The 15880-nt window shown below is 38.6% G+C and overlaps 1 protein-coding gene and 1 long non-coding RNA gene across 31 annotated transcripts in view; one reads left to right on the plus strand and one right to left on the minus strand.

The window, feature by feature from the left end:
• The window catches only part of LOC125962013 (uncharacterized), a 189695-nt gene that overhangs the window by 51904 nt on the left and 121911 nt on the right, over positions 1-15880 (minus strand). The gene's annotated exons all lie outside the window — the stretch shown is intronic.
• Positions 1-15880, plus strand: part of CEP112 (centrosomal protein 112) — a 412427-nt gene that overhangs the window by 36882 nt on the left and 359665 nt on the right. For 19 of the 30 annotated variants that reach the window (XM_033438317.2, XM_049701500.1, XM_049701498.1 and 16 more), the window contains 2 exons: positions 3378-3468; positions 6354-6452. The exons of 4 other annotated variants lie outside the window; for them this stretch is intronic. In XM_033438317.2, the coding sequence (XP_033294208.1) occupies positions 3378-3468; positions 6354-6452 (190 nt within the window). The remainder of the gene's footprint in view (positions 1-3377; positions 3469-6353; positions 6453-15880) is intronic. 7 more of the 30 variants (XM_033438323.2, XM_033438324.2, XM_049701506.1 and 4 more) reach the window with 3 other exon arrangements.

A 15880-nucleotide genomic window follows, 5' to 3' on the forward strand; every position in this document is an offset into this window, starting at 1 on the left:
TCCCCCGCATCGGCAGGCGGACTCTCAACCACTGCGCCACCAGGGAAGCCCCTAAGCACATTTTTATGATCACAGATTGTTTATTTCCTTTTTATATCTGAAATGTCTACTTGAATCACATTGAGGACACAAATTAAAAAGACATTTTAGAAATTTTCCATATGTATAAGTTTCTTTTGCAGGAAGAAATTCAGTCAGTCTTTGTTTAGGCTTTTAAAGCTTATTATGTGTCTCATTACTTATCTCTTTATTTTTATAGTGACAAGTCTATGTTTCTGTAGTATTTGGAATCAGCAAAGATGCTGGGAGAATGTTTCTGGATTGTCGTTGAAGTATTTTAGCATTAGGAAAAAGTGAAAGGGAAAACTTACACTTCCTCTAGTTCTCCTCCTCCAGAGGAGGAAGGAGGCACTTGCATGCCAGGGAATCTTACTCATACACCGAGACCCTGCTTTCTGGGCTAGCTTGGCACCCACACGTGAATGAGCCACAGTCCCTCCTCCTCATTGGCACAAGCTCCGTAGTCCTGACCTCGCTGTAATCGTGTCCCCCGTACCAACGGTAGGCTGTCTTCATAAGCACCAAGACTTGCTATTTATTCTCTGTGGCAGGCAGCGCCTGCTGTTCTTCCTAAAGGATAACACAGGGTTAAGCTCTGCCCCCTGCCCTCTGTCTCCCTGTTCACCCTGACCTCCAGCCCCATCACTGTGAATCTGAGCTGTCTTTGTGCCTCCTTAGAGTTCCAGTTAATTGTGTTTCCAGCTGGAGTCATTATCAGTGGCAAGAGATGAAACTTCTGTGCTTAATGCCCCATGCTTCTTGTGCCAGCTGGATCTTAGCAGTGATACTGACCTCCTTCTTTAGTTGGCTCAACTGCCTTCACAAGAAGCTGACTTCAGCAATGCCTCTGCTTTACTTGGCCTGCACTGGAGCATGTTTCAGGGGAAATAGAATGAATTTAGTTTGGGGCATGTTGAATTGGAGGTAGGGCTATTCAGTTTGTATTTGCAATGGGGTTGGAGGCCAAGAGAGCAGTTTGGGCTGGAGATGTAGATTGGTAATCAGAGCTTCTCCTTATTATTTGAAAAACTAATAGTATATTGGATTGACCAGGGAAAGCACATAAAAGGAAAATAAATATGGTTAGACACAGAACCCCAGGGATTATAGCATGTATGAGATGGGCAGAGAAAGAAAAGCTAGTGAGAAAGCTGTGAAGGAGATTTCTAAAGGACCGGATAGGAACCGGGAAAGAATGGTGCTGTGGAGCCAGTAAATGTGGCATCTTTAAAGCACCACCCCTAATGTCTTAGTGAGAGCAGCTAGGGTAGGAACAGATGGCGGCTCATTTGCTTGAGCACCTAGGAGATCAATGCTGACTTTACTTACAGCACTTTCAGGATGAGTGGAAGTCAGATTGTAGTTGATCGGAGAGGACATGGCAGGGTAGGACATAGATTCAATAACTTACTTTGAAAATTTACTAAGAAGGGAAAGAGGTAGGATCGTTACAGAAGACAGCTACATGCGACTTAAAAGGATGTGTTGTTTCATGTATGCACCCTGTGTAATAAGTAGATAAATGTTTCAGTCCTCTTTTTTATTAATATTTTCTATGAGAAGAATTACTTTTAATATTTAAGCATTTTTCAATTTTTAAGTATCGCGCTTTTTATGATTGTTTAATCTATTCTTAAAGAAGAACAGGCCACTACTTAGTATGGTATATCAGGGTGTCTCTTCCCACATACTAAGTTTTAAATGCTTTATATCAGCTCAAGCACACTGGCTGATGAGATTATTCTCAAAATATTACTTTATCTCCTTTTCTCATTTATTTTTTAGTATTTGGATATCTGGACTACTGAGTAGGGGTATAAAAAAAATCTATAGCTCTCTTTAAAACAACTTTTTCAGACATTCTCAATTACTTAGTAACTAGTCTAAGGAATGTTATTCTGTCAGTGTTAACTACCAAAAAACACATTAATTTTAATCTTGTCTTTTTGAACTACCATTCTGTCTTTTGAGAATACTTAGTATGACCCACAACTTGTGAAGGAAATCCTGATATGGCTAGTGGTTGAAAGTCAGTGGCTTTAATTCATTAAATAGTGGTTAGTTTTCATTTTGTGTCTCTTGAAGTAACCATTCAGAGAATAGATATTTGTAATCATGGAACTTCCATTGAAGTAGCTCGAATAGAAATATATGGGAGAGAAGTGGACATGAAGGGAAGTCAAATATTTTCTTAGGAAACTAGATTCCCTAGGATAATGGATAAAGTAATTTATCCATTATCCCTGGTAGTATAAAAATATGGCAGTACAGGAAGATGATTGCACCAGGTGCCATCCACATAATCCAGTTAAAGAGTTAACAATATCGCATTGTGTGTGTCTACCACTTCTGCTCTGTCCATTTCTCTGTTAATGGATACTTGGGTTGTTTCCATATCTTCAGCATAGTGCCTAGTTAACAATGTAGTATTGTGCTCTTCAAAATTTGTTAAAAGGATAGACCTCATATTAAGTGTTCTTACAAAAAAACAAAAACAAAGGGTCACAGGGAAACTCTGGGAGGTATTGGATATGTCTGTTACCTTGATTGTGGTGATGGTATCACAGGTGTTTGCGTATGTTCAACCTCATCAAATTGCACACAGTAAATATGTTCAGTTCTTTGTATGTCAATTATACCTCAATAGAGCTCTTTTTTAAAAAAGAAAAAATATATGGGAGACTCTAGGCTAAAGTAGAATATTGAGAATGGCACTTTTTGTACTATATTTTATATTGGAGAAAAATCTTTTTGTTCTAATTCATCTGGAAGCTTAAACTATTCTCCTGTTTATGCTCTACTTATGTTTTACCTAAATTAACATGGCATATTTTTAAATTTAGGACTTTGATTTATCTGTGGTGTCTGAGATGGCTTCAAATTAATTCAGACTTTCAGCTATGTGAAAGTTTTGTTATTTTATATATTTTAAGACTTCATCATGATGTGAAACATGAATCCAACAAAACTTGCTAACCTTTTAAAACAATTATCTTCTCTGAGAATGTGTGCTTCAATTTTTCTCTTCCTACACGTAGGAAAAGGGGAAATACATGTGGTTTATTATAGTCCCACTTAACAATAGCATTTGTTTGTAAGCAAGCATGTGGCATTTAGGTGACATTTTACTTATAGTTTAATAAATACAAGTGGTTATTATTCGTATTTCTTTTTTCTTTGCTATTGAAACGTCATTGTTAATATAAACAGTCATCTCATTTCCAAAAGGAAAAGAATATTGTAATCCTAGATTTGAGTACCCCTGTGTCCTCTGAATTCCCCCAATTCTGACTGTGACTGTTTTGGTCTCTTAATAGGGAACAATGCATTGCAAAGCTCCAAACCAGATCACAGTCTATGAGTCCAACCTACAGAGATGATGGACAGATTATTACCCCAAGGAGTTATGTAAGATCAGATTCTACTTTTGTTTTTTTGTTTGTTTGCTTCTTGTTTTAAAATATCTCCACATAGGGCTTTCCTGGTGGCGCAGTGGTTGGGAGTCCGCCTGCCTGCCGATGCAGGGGACATGGGTTTGTGCCCTGGTCCGGGAGGATCCCACATGCCGCGGAGCGGCTGGGCCCGTGAGCCATGGCCGCTGAGCCTGCGTGTCCGGAGCCTGTGCTCCGCGATGGGAGAGGCCACAACAGTGAGAGGCCCGCGTACCGCAAAAAAAAAAAAAAACTCTCCACATATTTTTAGTTTCATATTGTTAAATTCCAACGATTACTTACAAACAATAAAGTCTGAAGGTTTTGGTGAATATCCTGGTTTCAAAGAAAGTGGTGTATTTGGTATGTTCCATAGCGTTCCTTCTGCTTTCTCAAAGATTCTGAGGCATCGTGTTAATCAGTCTATCATTTTTCCTGTGCATTGAAGAATAACTTTGAAAAGGTTTTGTTTTTTAGTTAACTTTTCCCCTTTTAGTCAGTATATGTCTAAAAATGATAAGACACACAATGGTCATAAACTTAAGAAATTGGGATTAGTTTGTAGTGAAGTAGGGAACACTGCCTTCCTGATGAAGGTGAACTGTTCCTATCTTGAAATATGAATACTTCTCTTGCATGTAACTACTTAACATAGATTTTGTTTGACCATGGAGCTAATGAGCATTCCAGTCAGCTTGATAAAGAAGACTCTGCCTGCTTCCTACAGCATAACTCAGCTTGTCTTGGGTGATGAGACTTTTAGTTACAAGCAAGTCGAATGTGAAACACGACTGTTTCAGAACGTTTGCTCTGAACATAACTCCTTCCATTTTCTCCAGTGATGGAGGGGTCCAGTTTGGAACTTTCATAAATATCTTAATATAAAGAGCAGCACATTTTAGATATTTGTGAATTTATTATCAATCATTATATTTACTCAAAATAAATAAGGGAGGTGCATTTTAAAAGACATTCTCATTCACACATACACACACACACATTCAAAAAGCAAGGGACCAACAGTAGAGGCAATAATGAATTTTAATATAGTGTATATAATAAACCCAACATTTTGTTCAGTAGAAATCTGGAGATTCAGTAAAATATGAAGAACATTTTTTTTCTTTTAAATTTTGAATTTTATTTTATTTATCTTTTTATACAGCAGGTTCTTATTAGTCATCAGTTTTATACACATCAGTGTATACATGTCAATCCCAATCGCCCAGTTCAGCACACCACCATCCCCACCCCACCGCGGCTTTCCCCACTTGGTGTCCATACGTTTGTTCTCTGCATCTGTGTCTGAAGAACATTTTAATGTATTTTTCATCACTTCAGATAATTTAAATGACCATAGATAAATAGATTTATTTGTTAGTAGTGAGGTTTTCTAAAAGCATGAAAATGCTATACCAAGAAATTAAATTTAAATTTAAATAAAATAAAATATTTTGGCTGTACTGTAGGATGTACATTATTATTTTCCACAGACTTACTTTCTAAGTTTGTAGGGCTTTCAGGTCATTGTCCATTTCTGGGTACAGATCTTTGGCTGTCCTCAGTTAATTATAATTTTAATCTGGTTTGATAAGTTTATAATATAATAAATTATATGGGAGGGAAAAGAGCATGGAATTTTATTTTATTTTTTTATAAATTTATTTATTTTTACTTATTTATTTTTGTGTGTTGGGTCTTTGTTGCTGCGCGTGGGCTTACTCTAGTTGCGGTGAGCAGGGGCTACTCTTCGTTGCGGTGCGCAGGCTTCTCATTGTGGTGGCTTCTCTTGTTGCGGAGCACGGGCTCTAGGTGCGCAGGCTCAGTAGTTGTGGCTCGCAGGCTCTAGAGCGCAGGCTCAGTAGTTGTGGCGTACGGGCTTAGTTGCTCCGTGACATGTGGGATCTTCCCGGACCAGGGCTCGAACCCGTGTCACCTGCATTGGCAGGCAGATTCTTAACCACTGCACCACCAGGGAAGTCCCTTAATTTTTTTAAGAAGTAAAGAATTACTTTTTCATAATAAATAATTATGTTTTCATGATGTGAATCCAAAGCTTATTTCTCTTTATGTACAGTGTATGAATGAGAATTAATTTAAGAACAAAAAGCTTCTTGGACAGCAATACAAACTTCCCTGTTAACTCATTTTTTTTTTTTTTTTTCTTTTTTGCGGTATGCGGGCCTCTCACTGTTGTGGCCTCTCCCGTTGCGGAGCACAGGCTCCGGACGCTCAGGCTCAGTGGCCATGGCTCACGGGCCCAGCCGCTCCGCGGCATGTGGAATCTTCCCGGACCAGGGTATGAACCCGCATCCCCTGCATCAGCCGGCAGACCCTCAACCACTGCGCCACCAGGGAAGCCCTGTTAACTAATTTTAATGAGAGTAAATAATCATTTCTTTAAGTGTTTCCCTACCCCCCTTTAAAGTTACTGTGGTATACCACAATTAAAACTTTTTGTGAAAGAACTTAAAGAGAAGGGTCTGGATTATTTTTTAAAATATTCTTTTGATTTTTTTTTTCTGAAATCTGGTTGCTGTGTGAATATATTGTGAAGGCCTCTCATAGCCTTAAGCAGCTGTAATAAACAGTCATTACTTAGAATTGAGAACTAACTCCGTTGTAACATAATCCTTTCCTCTGAGGGTAGTATAGCATTACTAAAAAAGGCACACAAAACTCTTATTACTCTGAATGACATATATTTTGTCCTGTTTTCTCCCTCCCTCCCTCCCTCCCTCCCCTCTGCCCTTCTTTCCTTCCCTCACTCCCTTCTTTCCCTCCTTCCTTTCCACTTTTGTTTCTTCCCTCCATCCTGTCTTTTTTTTCATCCTGCTTTTCTTTTTCTCTTTTGTACTTTAGGAAATTCATTCGAGGAAATCTGCTCTTTCTTTGGATGACAGTGACATCGAAGCTCGCCTTAATAGTTGGAATCTTGGGGTAAAAAAGTATTTGTTTCATGTATGTATGTTGATGTGGCAGAATCATGTTGTATTTGGAAAACATCTTCACTAATATAATTCTAAACAATGACTATTACTGGCTGTTAGACATTTAGTACTGTGTGAGCACTGGGAAGGACTTGGGGAACAGGAAAGAGAAATAACATTCCAAAGAAGCGTGAATGGTCCCTGCCCTCGACAAGCTGACTTTCTTGTTGGTGAAATAAGAGATATACACATGAAACAGTTAAATAAACTTTAAGATAGTGTATGATCAAACTATATAACCAAAGTGAGTTATCTAGAAAGTAGAATCCTGAGGCGGAGGAGAGAGGAGGAGGACTTGGAGAAGCAAGGTCAGCTGGGTTAGAAACATTCTCCAGGCGGCCTCAGGATGAGCCGCCATCGTGGACGGCGGTTTTCATGTTCAGAGGCCAGCTGTGAACGTTTCTGGGTGGGTAGGGAGGAGGGGGCAGGAACTAGAGGCAGAAAGAGGCGTGAAGAAAGGTGTGGCCGTGACCGGGACTCAGTTATGGTTAGAGGGCAGTGCCATCAGGTTGGGCTGCATTGGAGCTTTGAATACTAAACTGAGAAGTTTAGCTTTTAAATTTTAGGCAGTAGTGAGATTAATTTTTTTTCCCCTCCACATTCCACTTTACATATATGCTGTTTAAATGCTTTCAGGAAGTGAAAAGGTGTTTGATCAATTTTTTTAATCCCACTTTATTATTATCAAAATAATTTGTAACTTGAAAAATTTGAAAAACACATAAAGTCAGATGAATAAAATTTGTATTAACATTTTGTTAAATATATCTTTCCCTCATTTTTTTCTGTGTGTATTTATAAAATTAAGATTTAAGCAAAATTGGGGTCATATTATAATTACTATTTTATTATGTGCTGTTTTAAATTTGGTATAAGTTAATAATAGTTCTATTAGCATGAATATTAATGGTAGCACTAATTTTTCTTTTGAGTAGATAGTTCATAACCTATTTAAACATTCTGACATTTTTGGGCATGTAGGTTGCTCCCAGTTTATTGCTAATATAAGTAGTACTGCAATAAAATTCCATAAAAGAGTCCTTTTACACCTACTTGGTTGCTTTCTTAGGTTATGTTAGGTCTTGGTACATTGCCCTCCAGAAGGTGTATACCAATTTGTTCTCCAACCAGAAGTATATAGGACTGTCTATTTCTTACTTCTTCACTGACATCAGGTGGTGTTAGTTTTTTAAAAAAACCTAAAACCCTTCCTACTAACAATGTTCTTTTTTTAAAATAAATTTATTTATTTATTTTTGGCTGTGTTGGGTCTTTGTTGCTGCGGGCGGGCTTTCTCTAGTTGCGGCGAGCGGGTCTACTCTTCATTGCGGTGCGCAGGCTTCTCATTGCAGTGGCTTCTCTTGTTGGGAGCACAGGCTCTAGGTGCACGGGCTTCAGTAGTTGTGGCACACGGGCTCAGTAGTTGTGGTTCACGGGCTTCAGTAGTTGTGGCAGGTGGGCTCAGTAGTTGTGGCTCGCGGGCTCTAGAGCACAGGCTCAGTTGTTGTGGCACACAGGCTTACTTGCTCCGCAGCATGTGGGATCTTCCCAGACCAGGGCCCAAACCCGTGTCCCCTGCATTGGCAGGTGGATTCTTAACCCCTGCACCACCAGGGAAACCTCATATAAATACCGATCTTTAATGAAAGCAGTGCTTTAGGACATGTGACTAGGTGGTATTAAGAAGGTCACAGTGGGTGTGCATAGATGCGGAGAAAGGGAGCCAACCCTCCTTTAGGTGTCTGCGGTGGACTCCACGGTGGTGTAATGTCTGTGAAGACGGAAAGGATAGGAAAGAGACACATTTCAAAGAGAATAAAGAATGCTTAGTGGCTGATTGGTGGGCTGAATAGGAGGGCGCCTGAAGGTTTGGTTGCAGGAAAATGGGAAGGTTGTGTCTGTGTCAGTTAATTGATTGTCTGATGGGGGAAGCATTTCAGGGGTTTCAACGTGTTATTCTAGACTGGTAGGGTTAAGAGAGGCGGTAAGATTAATTGGGGAGTTCAAGGTTTTCAGCTCCATGAGTGAGTCTCCAGGGCTGGCGTCTTGTTTTGCAGCTGCACTGCTGTAGGTGGTGGCTGTATCCAGGGCCTCGGACAGATTTAGTCTTCAGAGACTTCAGAGTGAGGGGGCTGGCTGCGCAGTGGCCACAGTTAGAGGGGAGGGGACCCGGAAGGATTTAAAGCAGTGTGAATCTCCATGGCATCTGGGGAGTATGCTAATGAAAGAGAAGAAAGAATTGATAGTGAGAGGGCAATAAGAAGACCGTTTTCACATTTGAAGGGGTAGGGGAAGCTGCCACTGGAGGGGAGTGCTGAGTTACTGGTGTGGGAGAGGAGCACAGGAAATCCCTCAGAAGGACCCATTCTGTTTGCCAGAAAGCAGTATCAAAGTGAAAAATAAAATTCTGGGCTGTCCTTTTAAAATTGCCTTTGCCCTTAGCCATTTGAAACTTCTGCTGTACATTTCTTAGCACATAGTACATAGAGTACTTTTCACAATTATTTAACTGTTCAGAGGATTAAAATTTTCATTCATATAAAAAATTAAGATAAAACATCTAAAATATTTTGAGGTAATGCCCTAAAACTAGGACTGCCTGGGGTTTTGTTTCACATTTTTATTGTTCAAAGAATGCACTAACAGTGTAAAATATGAAAGTCTTGCATTTTTATATATTTATAACGCATATGCATTAATCAGGTTGAACTGTATCTCTTGATCACAGTAGAATAATTTAAATACCCAGTGTATTCAGAAGCTTCGATTTTGCTTTGATTTTAGTTTTGTGTGGGAATGTGCAATGCACTTCTGTTCCTTTCTTCCTCTGAATGATCAGTTTGTAGCTAGTGAATTTTGTGCTTCGTACTAAGGGCACATGTTTTATGTTGCTGGCATGCCTGTCAGCACCTACTTTCTGATTCATTAGATGTTCTAGACTTTTAATTTTCTAGTTATTGTTGAAAAAATGTATTTCTCCCCCAATTATATTCTTTCTTTTCCTAGGAGTGTGTTAATACTTTCCCTAGGAATGCATAATTCAAGTAGGAATTTACTTGGTAAAGCTAGCAATTAAATAATACAATTCCTCCTGTATTATTTTTTAAATTACTCTTTAACCTTTTTAACCTTTAGCTTTTGGGAAGCTTTCTTGCTTTGTTAACGTATATTTCATGCATGACTGTCTTTATGTAAAATTTTTTTCTTTTTTCATGAGCACGGCTGTGGGACCCGGAAGGGGACGGCTCTCCCAGGCCTTCCATCGGGTCACCAGCCCCCGACCCGTTCCCACCCGGGACCTAGGTGCTGACTGAGAGCCTTGCTCCCATCAGGAGCGAACAAACAGTGGGGATGCTTTAGGTGACGCCCTTAGGTCAGGTCTCTTCAGAATTTGTGCAGGAGATCTCCCAGGACAGGCAGTGGAGGAAATGGGACCCGACGGAGGATGGAGTGGGGGAGGTCAGCGGGAGTGAGGCCCCCCGATCCCGCGGGGAGCTCCCGAGGGTGGACAGCACCCCTACCCTAGTCCGGCGGCCCCACTGAGGGCAGAGCCCATGGAGGAGAACTTCCTGTCCAGGGCTGGGGGGCACCTGCAAGCCCTCGGCAGCTGGAGACGCCCCTGGGCACCCCCTGTAAGGAGTGAGGGACCCCTGGCTGTCTTCCCTGTGGTCGCCCTGCCGGGGCCTGTCCAGAACTGTGCTCAGTCACCGGGCATAGCTGTCCCCCCCGGCTGAGTGGACACGTGGGCGAGTCCAGGTGAGAGGAGCGCCCACGCTGCCGAGCCTCGGAGTCCTGGGCTAAATAAAGTGCGCTAGTTGGAAGCCAAGGAGCTCAAAGCTAATGGATACGGTAGATGCTGCCGAACAGTTTTGTAAAGTGACTGTGCCGGTCTGCACCGTCATCGGGATGCGGCGTGGCCGGTTCCTGCCCCTCTACTTTCTCTTCCATACTTGGTGCTGTCAGTTAGTTTTTCTTTTAATTATAAAACTTAGCCGTTCTTGACAGTGGTTAGTGACATTGGGAAGTGTGCTTTTAATATGTATTTTCCTGAGGACTGATAGAGTTAGATGCCGTTCAGTATGTTGACTGACAGTTTGGGTAGCCTCTCAGAGTTAAGTGCTTACTGAAGACTTTTCCAGTTTTCCTGTTGGGTTGTCTGCCTTTTTCTTCTGAATATGTAAGAGCTTTGTATCTGTTCTGGATGACTGCTTTTGGAATATAGTATTGTAAATATTTTCTTCCACTTTGTTGCTTTCCTTCATTCTCTTACTGGTGTCTTTGATGAACAGAAATTTTAAATTTTAATGCTGTTCATCTTCACATTTTCATCTCATGAAAAAATGCTTTTTCTGTCCTGTTTAAGGTCTTTGACTATCTTGAGTTCCTGACGACGTTCTATGTTTTCTTCTAACAACTCTATTGTTTCACTCTTTCTATTTAGATTTACATGCCATCTGGGGCCGATTGCAGTATATGTTGTAAGATAGGAAGTTAAGATTTGTTTTCGTCCCTTATAAGTATCCAGGTGACACTCGCATTTATTGCAAAGACTATTCTTTTCCTGCTGCGCTGCAGTGTTACTTGTCTCATAAATCAGGTGACAGTACATGTGTGTTTCCATTCTGTTCCTTTGGCTTATTTGCTTTTCCTTGTGGCAGTGATTGATGTCTATATCTGTATTTCATTTGTGCTCATTAAATGTTTGTTGAAACGTGAGTAAACCAACAAATGAACCTTCATTTGTAGTATCTTTTTCTGTGGAAAACATTTTTCAAGTTCTAAAATATTGACTTAAAAACATTATTTTGGAGCATAATTGATTTGACATTGATGACTGAATTTATTTTATGCTATAGAAAGAGTTTTGGCAGTTCTTCTGACGGATGCTGTGACTTAAAAACGCTTATTCTAGTTGTGCTGCTAGTAATATATTGCCCGAGAGTGTCCTTTCCTCTAAGACAGCTAAAATATCAGATAAAGTGTCTTTCTATATTTCTGGAACCTTGGAGCATCTCTATTTGATCAACATTAGTTAGTCTATAAGGAGGTCAGTTTGACCAAGTCCTGAATAATCTCTTCAAGAGACAAACTGACAGAACTCTTTGTAACCGAAAAATTAGGCTAAAAAACTTAACAAAATAAAATGTTAAAAGCCAGTTTTCAGTAGAGAGCATTCAGATATCTGTATTTATGTCTAGTTTAAATTATTATTTATTTTATTATTGTGACTCTGTTTTTCAAACAAGAAATTGTTTTGTCACGTGATTTATTCATGCTATTGGAACTAAATTATTTTTGGCTTTGCTTTCTGTATAATATTTTGTTAGACTTTAATATTTCACATAAGTTCTTTTTATCTTCCATTTTGGACATTTCTTATTGTGGTATTCTTTCTTGAGGTGTTATGAGAGAACAAGAAGTCTTCTAAAAGAGCATGAAGAAAGTAAATGTTAAGACTACAGATTGCTGCAAGTCCATGTTACTTGTGGGTTACAAAGTGGGAACATTTAACTTCAAAGCACGTCTGGCTGCTGTTATAAAATCAGAAAATAGACTGCTTATTTCCCTCAAATAGACTAAAGAACATGCTCTGCTATGAATAGTTCTCATTACATTTTAGAAGTGGGTATGAGACAAACACAATGTATTGTAAATGAATAACAACAACAGGAGATTTATGCTTGTTTACAGTGTTCATTCTTGCTTTTAAATATTATAATAGATTTTTTTTTTGGTCAACTTGAGAGAGGAAATTTGTGATAACAGGATGACTCCTTAATTTCTGTATTTAATGGCTTTAAAGATGAAGAGGATGAAATAGGAGTTACCTTTGCATACTTGAGATGCTACATTGTAATTAGCTAAACCAATATTTTGTACCCTGCTTACAAATGTAGAGCCGGGTAAAAATAAGTCACAGATGGTTTTCTTGGCTTTTGGTTTTAAATTTTAAGCTTAATTAGAGCTTGAGCATCTTTGGGAATTCTCTGTTTCCCTCTTCCTTTATTTTCCCCCTTATATTTAATTCTGCTTTATGAATTAGGGTTTTATATGCATGTGTCTTTGAAGGACTTACTTTCTATGCTGGTTTTCTCCATTCCAAAAATAGAGAATGGTTACTTACTTTTCATATATATACCTTCAGACAATAAATATTTATTGAGTGTACTTTGCTGCCTGCTGGAAATTTGCTGCCTCTGTTTTTCAAAAAGTTGTGTATATATATAGTACAGTGTTATTTACTAAAGACTATGCATCTTTCTCTGGTATGATATTTAAGTAGATTTTACTATTATCTTTACTTAATAAATGTTTCCCAAAGTAAATGCACTAATTCATACACCCAACAGTAGTGCTCCACATCTGGAACACTTTTATTGTCAAATTTTTAATGTATGCCAATCTAGTGGCTGTAAAACACCATCTCTTTGTGGTATTACTTTACATTTTTCATATTTCTCAACAGATTGAGCATATTTTCATGTTTATGTTATTCAGATTTCCTCATCTGTGAGGATGTGTGTGAAGTTTTTCCCATTTTTTTTTTTTTAAATGGGCTGTTGTTCTTTCTTTTATTTTAAAAGAACTTCTTTACACATTGTGTAGACTAATTATTTGTGCAAATATCTCCATCCAGTTTACGGCTTGCCTTTCCAATTTATTTATAATATTTTTTTTAGAGAGAAGTTCTTACTTAAAGTGGTCAAATTTATTATTTCTTTTTTGTTTATGCTTTTATAATGTGTTGTTTAAAGAAATTTTCTCTACTCCAAGGCCATGAAGTCATTCTTCTCTGTTGTCTTCTGAAAGTTTTTATAGTTCTGCTTTTAATTATAAGTATTTAATCCTTTGGGAATTTATTATACAGGGTGTGAGGAAGGGATCTGCTCTTATTTTCTTCCTCTTATTGAACACATCCTTATTTTCTCAATAATTTGCAGTGCTATATCTTTCATGAATCATATTCTTATATATATTTGAGTTTCTGGTACTTTCCAGTTAGTTCCTTTGAGTTATTTTCATTACTATAGTTTTATTATGTCTTGTAAGGCAACCCACCTTGTTTTTTTTTCTTTAGGCACGTCTTGGCTATCCTTGTCCCTTTATTTATTTATATACATTTTATAATGAGCTTATTAAATTTTCCAAAAACCCTATTGAGATTTTGGTTTGGATAAATTTAGTCACTAGATCTAGTTAAGGGGAATTGACATTTTTATGATATTGAGGCTATCCAAAAACATGGTTTCACACTCTTTTTATTTCAGTCTTAATGTCTTTCAGAAAAAGCTAAATTATTTTCTCCATAAAGGGTTTATGAATGTTTTCTTAGATTTACTTTTAGGAGTTATATATTGTTTTATGATTATAAATTATGTCTTTGTAAAATCGTCTTTTTTCCTAGATGATTTTTGCTAATTTATAGAAACGCAGCTGACTTTTACATATTGGCATCCGGCAGCTTTGCCAAGCTCTTATTTGGTCAGCCTCTACTTAACATCTTTCTATTTTTTGTCTTTATCTGTTGTGTTCTTTATGAACTTCCTGAAATTATTTAAAAGTTGTACTTGAATATATATTGTTCTAGTGGTCGTGGAATGTAAATATCATCAAATATTGACCTGCAGGAGAGTGGCCTACCTTAAGTGGGCTGTCCAAAAAGCCTGATGAATCAGAGCACTGCAGACAGGGGAGGCAAAAGGGGGGCTGTATGACAGTTTTCTTCTGTTTCATGGATTTTTAAAAAAGTGATTCCTTCTGCTGACAGGTTTTGATTTTGATGTTCTATTTTTTTATAGTAAGCTTTTATGGACATCGGATTCTTTTTTCTGTTCATGATTATTTCTGTTAGGTTTTTCTGAACAAGCAATAGCCAGCGAGCGTATGAGAGTGGTGGCTTGGGTAGCGTACTTTATTTATTTCTTAGTTCAGGGAGGGTCCCTTCTCCTGCTCCACTGAACTGCAATACCTTTAGTAGATGGTGCCTTCTGTGGCTGTCATTTTAGCCTGTCTTCAGATTCCTTGATTTCTTCTTGTTTCCGTAGGGCCCTTTTCCGTAGCCCCTTTTTCTTTTTTCCTCACGGACAGCCTTCCTTCCAGGGCCCTCCCTCTACTGCAGAAGTGCTCGCTTCCTAAGACCGCCTTCTCTGGCCCACACCCCGTGACCCTCTTTGACTCCTCTGTCTCCAGCACTCTCATCTCTCAGGCTTTTTGTCTGACCCACTTAAGCCACTTTCCTTCTACAGGTCAATATTGGATGACATTTATGTCCCACCACTAGTAGGACCCTCAGGACTTGCTTTTTTTCCATGTTATCACTTAGGTTTGGCTTAGGATCTAATTCTGCTGATTTGTGATCTTTCTTTGGCCACTTATATGTTATTTGAATTTTTTGTAATCTCTTTCTCCTTGTTGTGATGTAGGCATGGGTGATGGGTATTAATAAAAATAAATGCTCTCTTTGTTCGTCTGTATGGATATTTGGAGGATGGGGAGAGAAATTTAAATTCAGGCAGTTGCCATTACTTTATGGGAACCAGCCTGTAGGTGAAAGAAATTATTTTGTAAATTTCTTCTAATCTAGGTGCAGAAATATGGTTATTCTTCAGATCCTATCTGTCGCTATAGAGGCTTAAAATTTTTTTTTGAAATTTATTGAAGTATAGTTGATTTACAGTGTTGTGTTAATTTCTGCTATACAGCAAAGTGACTCAGTTATACATATATATATTCTTTTTCATATTCTTTTCCATTGTGGTTTATTAAAGGATACTGAATATAGTTCCCTGTGCTATACAGTAGGACCCTGTTGTTTATCCATTCTATATTAAATTTTTTTTTTTTTTTTTTTTTTAACGGTACGTGAGCCTCTCACTGTTGTGGCCTCTCCTGTTGCGGAGCACAGGCTCCGGACGCGCAGGCTCAGTGACCATGGCTCACGGGCGTAGCCACTCCGCGGCACGTTGGATCTTCCAGGACTGGGGCACGAACCCATGTCGCCTGCATTGGCAGGTGGACTCTCAACCACTGCGCCACCAGAGAAGCCCTATTAAAATATTTTTTGATTAAGTTCTGTTTTTAATTTCATTGCTGCTATATTCTTTGATTAATTGATTCTTTACCCCAAACTTTATTGTCAAATTGGGTATGGAGTGTTCATCTTCCATGATTATTAATTATAATACACCATTTGAGAAGCTTTTTGAAAACACAGTGGGATTTTGGAGGAGTGGAACCCAGTAATATATGTTTGAAAAAGTTTGTCAGTTGATGCTAATGGTTTACTTCAGGGTAAGAACCACTATCCTAGGTTGAAGTCATAATTAGTGTTACATTCATATTCTTGTACATTTTGAGGTTATCCATGTAGCAAATTGTGAGTTTATGATGTTAAGAGAT

The sequence above is a fragment of the Orcinus orca genome, chromosome 19 (genome assembly GCF_937001465.1).
Source record: "Orcinus orca chromosome 19, mOrcOrc1.1, whole genome shotgun sequence".
In the NCBI taxonomy this organism is placed as follows: domain Eukaryota; kingdom Metazoa; phylum Chordata; class Mammalia; order Artiodactyla; family Delphinidae; genus Orcinus; species Orcinus orca.